A 12,244-nucleotide genomic window follows, 5' to 3' on the forward strand; every position below is an offset into this window, starting at 1 on the left:
AAAAAAAAAAAAAAAAAAAAGGATTCTCAAAGGGAGTGGACTTCTCCAGTATCACTCGGAACTGAGAGGAAGTGTGATATAGTGCAAATAATATTGATCAGGAAGGAAACCTGAGTTCATATACTGGTTCTGCTATTTACTACCAGTTTGACTTTGAACAAATCATTTCTACTCTCCAAGCCTCAGTTTCCTCATCTGTAAAATGAGGATAACAATAATTATATGCCCATTTTTTTAAACCTTTACTTTCTGTTTTAGTAACAACTTTAAGACAGAACAACAAGGGCTAGGTGAATGGGGTTAAGTGACTTGCCCAGGGTCATACAGTTTGGAAGTATCTGAGGAATAATTATGCTTCTTTTTCTATTTTATCCTCAGTGCCTAGCACATAGAAAGTACTTAATAAATGCTTGCTTATTGAATAACTGTATTATCTGCCCCCGAGGGCTGTTTTGAAGCCAGAATTTTGGGTGTCAGGATAGGAGAGAATTCCCTGGCTCAGGAAATTTCCTCTATCAATGCTGGTCAGCATTCTTTCAACTTAGAGACTTAAGAGAGATGACCAGGGAATGAAATGGAGAGGTGACTTGCCCATGACTACAGAACCAAGAGGTATCAGAAGAAACTGAACACAGGTCTTCCTGGGGCCAAGCTTTCTATCCATCAACTCTCTCACTAAAATCTTAAAACGACATCTAAAAGTGAGCCATTATTTAAGTGCTTTCTTGCTACTTTAAACAACAAAACGAGGTTCCATGCTTTTGGGGGTTCAAACAAGAAACAAAAAAATTCCTCTTATGTAGGCATCCTTCTGGAGAGTGTGTAGATCAGTGATTCCCAAAGTGGGTGCTACCGCCCCCTGGTGGGTGCTGCAGCAATCCAGGAGAGTGGTGATGGCCACAGGTGCATTTATCTTTCCTATTAATTGCTATTAAAATTAAAAAAAAAATTCCAGGGGGCTAAGTAATATTTTTTCTTGAAAGGGGGCGGTAGGCCAAAAAAGTTTGGGAACCACTGGTCTAGATCCATATGATAAGATCACAGGATTGAGAACTAGAAAGGACCTTCAACCATTGTCCAATCATCCCATTCCATCAGGATAGAGGACCAGAAAAAAAAAAATAAAACAACTGAGTAAACAAAACTGAGGCCCAGAGAGGGACAAAGTGACTTTCCAAAGAACACAAAGGCAATAAGTAGAAGAACCAGAATTTGGACCCATGGATCTCTAAACCCAATGCTCTTTCCAAGACTCCACAGTGACTCTTTTTAAAAATAATGGTATTAGGATATACCCCACCACGCTAGAATTCACCATAATATGCTTAAGCTCCTCCTTCTCCCCTTCCATCTCTAACTCCCAGCAGCTCTGGCTCTGCTCCCGTTCCCCATTAGAGAGGCTCAGTCTCTGTTCAATGACCCACACCAGCCCCACAAATACCGTTTGGCCAAAGGTCAAGCTTTTGAGAAACCAATGAATGAATAAAGCAGCCAGGGTGAGCCTGGACCTATGTGGTGTGTCCTCCCGTGTTACCTGCACACAAAGACATTGCTGTGTTATTCTAGAAATGACAGGATGCAGCCAGGCAGAGGCAGAGATGCAAAAGAAGGTCATTTGCCATAAAGTAAGTGACCATGCAGGGAAAGGAGCCGGGGACAAAGAGGATGTTTAGCGCTTCAATGCAGGCCAATGTCCTTTCATCTGTGCCAGTATTGCCACTTGGTACCTCTTCAACATCCTATTAAATCACGCTGGTATTTATGAGTTGGTCAAACCAGGGGGAAAGTCTGTGCAGCTGTCACAGGCAGGTCCCAGAAGGGGAAAGTGCTATCTGTGACTTCGGAGAGGAACTGGTTCTCAAAGGACTACAGCCTTATGGCAAAGGGAATCGATGGATGTGGGTGAGAAGCCGGGTTTTAAGACTCAAAAAAGGGGAGTGGGTGTTTCCTGAGGGTCACGGGAGGAAAAAACCCAAGCACAAAATAACCAACTATGGGAAGCTTGAAATGAACCTCAATTTGTTGACAAATCTCTTTGGCCATCCTATATGCCCTGGGTCTGGGGACTTTTCCTAAATGCCTGGTCATTTAACACAGATTATTTTGTCATCTCAAAGCCTGATATTCCCAAGCTTTAGGCCGTCTGGCGATTATAGAACTCTAAACAAGTGATTAAAAATAGTGGAACATCCTTACACAACGCTGGGCTCCAACCAGAAGATGAAGGGGATTGTTTAAAGGAACAAAAGAAGAGAAAACTCGAGGGAAGAAGTCATGGCTTGTCTATAAACCTATGAGGGGCTCTCAGACAGAAGAAGTGCTGTCTTGCTTGACCTCAAAAGGCAGAACAAGACACAACAGCCTGAAATGGCAGAGACAACACGGGATGCTTCCATGGACGACAGTGGGGTAACAAAATTTAAGTTCATGGGGGCAAATCTGTCTTATATAAGCTTTGTTCATATATTTATATATATTATTCATAATAAACATTATATTTATTATGTAATACATAACAAATATATCATATCTAGATGCATTAATATATAATAAATAATAATAAATTATTAATATAATATAATAATATATATGTGTCCCCAACATATGGGAGAGCCATCTGCCCAAAGAAGGAGTTTCATCAATATCTGCTGAATTGACGAAGAAGGAACTAGTATTCCAGAAGAGGGCAAAAGATGGATTCTTGAGCCTATCTTGGACTCAAGAAGGGACAGGAGAAGGAAGCGATATGGTGGTATAGTTGTTTGAGATTTGCAGTGGGAGTCAGAAGACTTTGATTTTGCCCCTATGACCTGTGTGATGTTAGAAAAGTGACATTCTCTCTAGACTTTAGTTTGTAAAATTAACTACTTGGATATGATGACTTCTAAGGTCTTTATACATCTAAATTGATGATCTTACTTGTTTATTTGGGTGTATGATTAGGGATTTTGGTTTTGTAAGATTATTCACTGATAAAAATGAATAATATAGAAATGTGTTGTGAGTGATAATACAGGTATAACCTAGTTGAATTGCTGGTCAACTCCAGGAGGGGGGAGGTAAGAGAGGAGGGAGACAACACGAAACATATATCTTTGGAAAACTCACATGTAAAGTTAAAACTAAAAAACAAAATAAATTGATGATCTTATGAACTATATGGGACAGCTAGGTGGCATAAGATAAGAGTGCTCAGCCTGGAGGTGGGAAGACTCATCTTCCCAAGTTTAAATCTTATCTCTGATACATACTAAGCTGGGTGACCCTGGGAAAGTCATTTCATCCCTTTTGCCTCAGTTTTCTCATCTGAAAACTGAGCTGAAGAAGGAAATGAATGGCAAACCATTTCAAGCATCTTTGCCAAGAAAACCCCCAATTGGAAGAGCCAGGAGTGACTAAAAAACAATTAAACAATTGCAACAACGAACTAGATAATCTATCAGCTTCCTTCCTTCTTTAAATGTTATGGTTCTGTTGGGAATGGCACAATTCTATGAAGAGTGATAGGATTTTCCCCCTATAGATTTTTTTAAACCCTTATCTTCTACCTTAGAATCATTCCTGTGTGTTGGTTCCAAAATAGAAGAGTGGTAAAGGCCAGACAGTGGGGGTTAAATGACTTTAGGAAGTGTCTAAGTTCAGACTGGAACCCAGGACCTCCTGTTTCTAGAGCTGACTCTCTATCCCCTTCTCCCCACAGGTCTTTAATTTAATTTAATTTAAAGTCACAAGTCTTTAAATGGCAAAGGACACAAAGAAGCTGTCTCTGCAAGTGTTTCCCAGGACAGAATCACACAAGGGTACCATACTATCCCCCTGGGACTGACGGGCAGGAAAAGGCCCTCAGTGGCTCCCTTCTCGAGCCTGGCAGCAGAAAGGCTCCTTCCCAAATAGTCACACACATTTTTTTTTAAACATAAGCCAAAAAGCCACTAGAAGAATTGGGAATGGTTCTTCTAAGCCCTGACTCTGAGGCCCATCTGTTCACCATCTAATTATAGACTCTTCCTTTAAAAAAGAAAAGAAAAAACCCAACCAACAGGCAAATGCTCCCCATCTCCAAGCCTTGGTTCAAGTCTAGGAAGAGTGATTCTGCTGTGTTCATCTGGGGATGCTAAAGCAAGCCAAACCGTTATATCGTTAAAGCAAGAAGCTAGCGAGAAGAGAAGGAAGGAGACAAGGGCTTGAGAGGAATGGCTGGAGGCAGCCAAGTGGAGTGTTCCCAGCCTGGGAGGCAGGAGGAGCAGCTTCCAGTTTCAGTTCTACTTTTGCAGGGCTATGTGTGACGCTGGACAAATCATTTGCCTTTTCTTGGCTTCATTTTCACGGACCCGCCTGAGTTCTCTGGACTGTTCTCCCTTTGCCCTCCTCGCTTCCTTCCAGTTCCTCCTAAAATCCCATCCTAGGGGAGCCTTTCCTGGTCCTCCTTTCTGTGAGAGCCTCCCCTCGGCCAATTACATCCCACTGATCTTGTATCTTTCTGGTGTGTGCACAGTTGTTTTGGGGTCCCCATTAGATGGAGCTCCTCAAGGCCAGGGAAGATTTTTTTTTCCTTTTTTTGTATCCATTAGCTCTTAGCACAGTGCATGACACATAGCAGATACTTAATAAATGTCAACTACCGTACAATGTCTCAGGTGCCTTCTGGCTTTATCAATCAGTGTTTTTAGGTCCTTTCCAGCTCTCACATTCTAAATTCTAGGATTTCTTCTAACACCAAGGACAACTCTTTAGTCTTGATGGACTCTTAAAAAAAACCTCAAACAACCCTTACCTTCTGTCTTGGTAACAACTCTCAGATGGAAGGGCAAGGGCTAGGCAAATGGGGTTAAGTGACTTGCCTAGGATGACACAGCCAGGATGTTTCTAAGGTCAAATTTGAACCCAGTTCTTCACAATACCAGGACTAGTGCTCTATCCACTGAGCCACCGACTTCTCTCCACAAGTGACTCTTTTATTATTTTTTAAAACCTTACCTTCTGTCTATGAATAGATCCTAAATATTGGGTCCAAGATAGAAGAGAGGTAAGGTCTAGGCTAGTGATTCCCAAAGTGGGCACTACCGCCCCCTGGTGGGTACTGCAGTGATCCAGGGAAGAGGTGATGGCCACAGGTACATTTATCTTTCCTATTAATTGCTATTAAAATAAAAAAAAAAATTAATTTCCAGAGGCGCTAAGTAATATTTTTCTGGAAAGGGGGCAGTAGGCCAAAAAAGTTTGGGAACCACTGGTCTAGGCCATTGGGGTTAAATGATATACCTAAGAAATTTCTAAGGCCAGATTTGAGCCCTGGTCCTTGAAATTCTAGACCTGGCTCTCTATCCACTAAGCCAGGAGCTGTTCTCATGATTGTTTCTTAATGAATGCTTGTGGAATTAAATGAATGAAGATGAAGATTCCATTTAACTCTGATAGTTAAAGGAGAGCACAAGAGGCAAATGAAGGAGGCCATGAATTTACCTACTGCGGATTTTGGAAGCTCAGGGTGAGTTCCTAGGTTGGTGGCCATTGTAACTGTAAGTGAACAGGGCTGGGATTAGGGCAAGCTTGTCTTAGCTCCTGGAGGGGAAGGACAGAAGCCTTATTTATATTTTTATCTTCTGTAGCATATAGCCTAGGGCCTTGCACATAAGAGATCCTCAGCAAATGCTTGTGTACTGCCAGATCCCCAGACTATAAATTCCTTAAAGACAGGGCCTGGACTTAGAGTCAAAAGACTTTAATTCAAATCCTAGCTCTAAGGCTCTTTGCTCTCTGATCAAAGGAAAATAAATTTTTTTAGGCCTTCAAAGAAAACACTTTCTAAAATGTAAAACACTATTGAAATGGGAACCATTATCATTCTTCCCATCTCCCCTGGCTCTTAGCACAGAGGACCACACAGATATGGGGTAGATATGGGGCCTAAATCTGTGATTTTATTGGCAGAGGGAGATTCCAGATGAGGAAACTCCCCCTGACTTACTTACACAGGGCTTCACCTTCTTTTTAAGTTATAGTCTTAAGAATGTTGCCTCTAGACACAGAGAAGCAAGCAGCCTGGTGATGCAGAGGATAGAGGCCTGAAGGATCAGGCCTGAAGTCAGGAAGACTTTAATTCAAATATTGCCTCAGACACTGACCAGCTGTAGGTCTAGACAAACCACTTAAGAGCTCCCTGCCTCAGTTTCTTCAGTTCTAAAATGGGTATAATAATTAGTACCTATTTCTCAGGGTTGTTTATTATGAGGATAAAATGAGATATTGGTAAATTGCATTGCAAACTTTAAAGCACTAAATAAATGCCACCTGTAAATAGCCATAATAAGTACTAAGACATTAAGTGACTTTTTCAGGGTCACACAGTAAATATTTATCCAAGGCAGATCTTAAACCCAGGTCTTCCTGGCTTTGACACCAGCTTTCCTCTCCTACTGAGTGCTTAGCAAATATCTGTAGGATTTACATTTTATGTTTGTTGAACTGAATTAGTGTAAACTCAATTCCCTCTAATTAAATAGGGTTCCTCAGCTATAATTCAATTTATAATCTGATGCTTGGTGAGAAAGAATCCTATATACGTGCTCAACAACTGTTAGCAAAATTTAGTAATAATAGCTCATATTTTTTGTTTTTCAAAATGCTTGGCAGCCCTAATCTTCTTCAGGCTTCCCAACTACACTCTTTGGGGTATATTGGCTGTCTGTTATTGCCTCTATTATCCAGATGAGAAAACCCACTGACAAAGAGGGCTTTCCCTGGGTCACAAAGCGGGGTCAGAGCTGGTCCTGGAACCCAGGGCTCTTTCTTAGGATCCCACAATGCCTCAGTGAAGAGCGTGACTGGACGTGGTGGTAGCGGGGAGCCAGGAGAATTAATGCCGTGTATTGCTGATTGAACCTTTTGATGGGGTATATGAGGAAGCTGATGATGGCATCACTCAATGAAAGGACATTCTCGCTGCATTCCCACATGAAAATGATCAATGTCGGAAGTGAAATTCACAAGGGGGGGATTCATGCTACACCCCAAGGGGACATGCTTTTTTCAGGCTCCCCCCGTCTTCCCTGCCTCCCCCCAGCCCAGCAGTGTCTTTCAAGGCCGTTCCCTCTCCCTCGTACCAATAGTGCAATGCTCTCCGTTCCAGCCGGGGCTGCATTCACATTTGCCATCCCGGCAGGTCCCGTGCTCATTACAGCGAGGGTGGCAGGCCCTCTGATCGCAGGCGGACCCCATCCAGCCATCCTCACAGCGGCAGGTGCCTCCCACGCAGACTCCGTGGCCTCCACAGTCCGATGCACAGATCTCTGGGGGTGGGAAGGGACAACAACAGGGCAGGAACGAGGGGAGAGGGAGAGGGAGAGGACAATGAGAGAAGGAGCCAGGAAAAAAATATCCAGAAAAGCAGCCACACTTATGCTAGCTTTACAGAAATGGAAGGCAAATAAAATTAAATAAATAAAAAAAGAAATGGAAGGAATTTCTCCTGAGGTTCCTAATGGGAATCCCCAGGGAGGACACCATGCCAAAGGGCTGCTGATTTTCCCCTCTTTCTCCTCAATTTTCCTCACACTGAACTCTTTTTTCCAAATGGACACGTCTGGCTCAGTGAGCTTTTATATCGGCCAATTCCAAGGGGGAAAGCCCTTCTGAACAGATGTAAGGAAAGTCAAATTTAATTAAAAATTGGTTGTATGGAAACAATCCAGAGATGAATTGCTGATAATAAAGTGAAGGGATTGCAGTGTCTGTAACACATTTAACCAGGGGTTCTAGTGATAACTTGCCCCTGCCTTTAAAGTGGGGAAGGAGGGAGAAGTGTGAGGATGACAGATGAGAAAACTGAGACTCAGCAAGGCTTTGAGATTAGCCCCAAGGTCTCATGGTTAGGAAAAAGCAAAACTGAGCCTCAAGCTAGATCTCCTGATTTACCATGCTTTCACCAGTAACACCATCTCCCACACTGTCTTCTAAGAATACATAAATCCAATTATATTTTGCCTGGCCCGTGATCTGGAACCTGTTTTTATTCTTTTCTCTTGGTACTCAAACCTGTTAAATTCCCTTTTTTGTCTGGGCTTTCCTACCCTATTTTACTCTTTTCCCTTTCCACTTAACTGGCCATTTCTTGGCCTTATTCAACCTTTTCTAACCACTTACAATCACATAAGCCATTCCCCACTTTGGAAAAGCCCTCCCTCCACAAATCTGCTGTTGCCCTTTGGTTCTTCCTTCAATTAAAAGTACCTTGTTTCAGGTGACCCCCAAAATCTTCCCATATCTTCCCCAGACAGTCCCCACTCCAAGCTGAAAGTGACCTCTCTCCAAATTTTCTTTTTTGTTGTTTTTTTTTTTGGCCTGGTTTTTAATCTTTGCTGGATTTGTATTCTATGTTGATTTGTAATTATTCTTGCTTGGATTATATTCTGAAGATTCTTAAATTCCTTATAGATGAGGCCTAGGTGATACCACTTTTTTTTTTTTATCTTAGTATTTAGCAGGGTACCCTGTACATAGGAAGGATTTAATAAATCTTGGTTTAATTGAGGTGTCTCCATGGTAATTTTGACACCTCTAATTTATTTTGAATCAAATTCTTTTTGACCCTTTAATAAAAGGAAGCCTGCCCTAGGCTTAAGTTACTCGTTTTTTTGCTAAGAAGGGGCCTATATTCTATCTGGGCTTTGAACAAAAGACTTAAAAAAAATTAAGAGGATCTGGTTAGAGACATCATGGAATAGTGGGAGAGGGTACAGGACTTGGAGTCAAGAGGCCTTGGGTTCCTATTTCACTTAAGACTCTAGTTATATGACCTTGGGCAAGTCACTCAACATCCCTGTTCCTCAACTTCTTCATCTGTAAAATGAAATATTTGGTTTAGATGACCTTCAAGGTTCCTACCAAGATCTGGGCTCTCATGCAGCCAGAGCTGGTGGCAGCAACAAAGGCTTTGAAAAATGGAAGAGAGGCTTTCTAAGTCTTCTCATTCTCAACCTGCCACAACTTCTCTAAGGCTTCAGTTTCCTCATCTGTAAATAAAGGGGTTGAATTTTAACCTGCATAACAGTGAGGCACAGAGGGATAAGTAGAAAGGACCTTGGCCTGAGAACTGGGGAACCCAGGTTCTAGTCCTGGCTATGTTAACCACTAGCTCTATGACTTCTGGCTAGAAGAGCTCTGTCTATCTCTCTCCTTCCCTCTCTCTGCCTCCCCCACCCTGGCTCTCTCTGCCTCTCCTTCTCTCTGTCTTTCTCCCTCACTCCCTCTCTCTACTCCTTCTCTCTCTGTCTTTCTTTTTCCCTCTCTCTATCTATTTCCTTCCCTCTCTCTCTCTGTCTCTCCCTCCCTCTTTCTTTCCCTCTCTCCCTCCTTCTCTCTCTGTCTCTCCCCCACACACCCAGAAACCTCACTCTACCACTTGTATATATGTATTCTTTTTGTATATATCTTTTCCTCTCCAAGAATTCCTTTAAAGAATAAACCTTCAGTTTTTGAGTGTGTGTATATGTTACTCCCCTTCAATACTTAGTGCCGAGAAGACTATTATGCATACTGTAGAGATTTAATAAAAAGTCTACTGAATGAAAGGGGTGGGGAGAACCTCATTTATTTAGGGCTCATTTATAAAATAAAGGGGTTTGCTTAGATAATTACTAACGTCCCTCCCAGCTCTAATATACCGTGTTTTATTATTTTAAACATTTTATGTCCCATTTTCTAATAGTGTATAATCTAAAGCAGGGGCCAGCAAATTATTGCCACAGGGTCAAATCTTCTCCAGGAGCTAAGAATGGTTTTTAGTTTTAAATACAACAAAACTTTATTTTAAAATGTAAAGACCATTTTTCAACTTCTTGGCTATACAAAAGCAGGCTGCAAATGAATCTGACTACGCCCTGGTTTGCCAACCCCTGTTCTAAAGTTCCTTTATGAGGAAGCTAGAAGGAATACTGGGTCTAGAGTCAAGAAAACTTGAATTCAGGGACAACTAGGTAGCACAATGGACAAAGGGCCTGGATTCATATCTGGCCTTAGACATGTTCTATTTGTGTGACCTTGGGTCTTAACCTCAATGGCCTAGCCCTTGCTGCTCTTCAGCCTTAGAATTGATACTAAGAAAGAAGGTAAGACTTTTAGAAAATAAAATTAAAAAGGAAAAAAAAGATGAATTCAAATCTAGGATCAAATATTAGTATTTGAGTAGTAGTAATATCTGCCTGCCTCAGTTTCCTTAAGTATAAAATGGGGGCAATAATAGTGCCTTTCTTGCAGGGTTGTAGTGAGGATTAAATCACACACACACACACACACACACACACACACACACACACACGAGTAATTAGACCTTTGTCAGTGTTTTTTGTTATAAAATTTTTTCCCCCAGTTTGTTGTCTCCCTTCTGATTTTGGTTGTGTTGTACAAAAACTTTTTAATTTAATGTAATTGAAATAATTTATTTTACATTTTGTAATTTTTTCTAACTCTTGCTTGGTTTTAAAATTTTCTCTTTCCCAGAGATCTGACAGGTATACTATTTTGTGTTCACTTAACTTATTTATAGTTTCCCTCTTTATATTCAAGTCATTCATCCATTCTGAATTTATCTTGGTGTAGGGTGTGAGATGTTGATCTAAACCTAATCTCTCCCATATTGTTTTCCAAATTTCCCAGCAGTTTTTGTCAAATAGTGGATTTTTGTCCCAAAAGTTGGGCTCTTTGGGTTTATCATACACTGTCTTGCTGACGTCACTTACCCCAAGTCTATTCCACTGATCCTCCCTTCTGTCTCTTAGCCAGTACCATATTGTTTTGATGACTGCTGCTTTATAGTATAGTTTAATATCTGATACTGCTAGGCCACCTTCTTTCATGTTTTTATTTTCATTATTTCCCTTGATATTCTTGATCTTCTGTTATTCCAAATGAACTTTGTTAAAGTTTTTTCTAATTCAGTAAAAAAGTTTCTTGGTAGTTTGATAGGTTTGGCACTAAATAGGTAAATTAATTTGAATAAAATGGTCATTTTTATTATGTTAGCTTGTCCTACCCATGAGCAATCAATGTTTTTCCAATTGTTTAGATCTAGTTTTAATTGTTTGCAAAGTGTTTTGTAGTTGTGTTCATATAATTCCTTTTTAAGATCTAATATTCAAGTCCGCTTTCTGCTTTAATATGAACATACTCTACGTTCTAACATTTTCAATTCAATGTAACTGTCCTTTTTTAAAGCTTCAATTATATATAAGGGATCCTGAAATTCTTAGTGTAGTTTTAAGATTTAATAGTCTCAATTACATATTGGCTGTGTGACCCTGGGCAAGTCACTTAACCTCTTGGTATTCTGGGCAATATTCTACAACTTTAATTTGCAGAGGAGGTGCTGATTCCAATGTGTATAAGGAGCTTTCTCCTCTGGGAGGTTCTCTCTAGAGCAATGACATCAGAAGACTCATTTTCCTCTCCAACCACAGTAAGGCCCGATGCTAGGCACTGGGGTTGCAGAGACAAAAATGAAAGAGGATTCACTTTCTAGAGGGGTGGGGCATTTTCCAAAGTGCCCTCGAGTCCCGATGTCCCACTGGATCTAGGACTTGTGCCTTCAATGGTTTGTTCCTTCTGAAGGCAGGTGGGCTTCCTCTCAGCAGCCGTTCTGGGTCATGGGCCCAACAAGCTCATGTATTTTTTGAGGCTTATCCAAGGCTTGCCATGAGTCAGTCTAAGTTTGTTTCACTCCAATGAACAGAGCTTCACTGCTCAGAACATGACAGACATTTCAACCAGGGGATGACTTCTTCTCGGATCTGACCCCAAAGGAAAGTGCTTATGCATTTCCTAGCCCAAGAAAGGAGTGGGGAGGGTTTCCCAAAGCTGAAAATAGCCTCCCTTCTTTCACATGCATGTCAAAGTCCTTAGGACTCCCCTAAGACGAAGGACAAACAGCAAGCACTGATGAAGCCTCCCTCCCACTCTTTTGTCCAGATCCTTTTCCTCCCTTCTTCCTCCTCTGTCTCCTTTCCTCTCTTCCCTTCTTCCCCCCCCCTTTCTTTCCTCTCTTCTCCTTTTTATTGCATTCTTCCTATAATGACCCTCTGGTTTTCTTTAGTGTTAGTGCTATTATCTATAAGTTCTGGGGAAGAAGACGGAGGAAAGGGGTGACAGTCATTCATCTGGCGGGTTCAGGGCATTCTCTGGATGGTAGTTGATGGTGTGAAAACCATCAGCAAATAGCATTTCTGTTAAATGAAGTGTGAACCTCCAAGGA

General features: G+C 41.3%; 1 protein-coding gene across 1 annotated transcript in view; it reads right to left on the reverse strand.

Moving 5' to 3' along the window:
• The window catches only part of TENM4 (teneurin transmembrane protein 4), a 215,150-nt gene that overhangs the window by 160,881 nt on the left and 42,025 nt on the right, over nucleotides 1-12,244 (reverse strand). Inside the window, exon 4 of the mRNA XM_044668931.1 lies at nucleotides 7,104-7,289. Coding sequence (XP_044524866.1) covers nucleotides 7,104-7,289 — 186 coding nt within the window. The remainder of the gene's footprint in view (nucleotides 1-7,103; nucleotides 7,290-12,244) is intronic.

The sequence above is a fragment of the Gracilinanus agilis genome, chromosome 3 (genome assembly GCF_016433145.1).
Source record: "Gracilinanus agilis isolate LMUSP501 chromosome 3, AgileGrace, whole genome shotgun sequence".
NCBI classification, from domain to species: Eukaryota; Metazoa; Chordata; class Mammalia; order Didelphimorphia; family Didelphidae; genus Gracilinanus; species Gracilinanus agilis.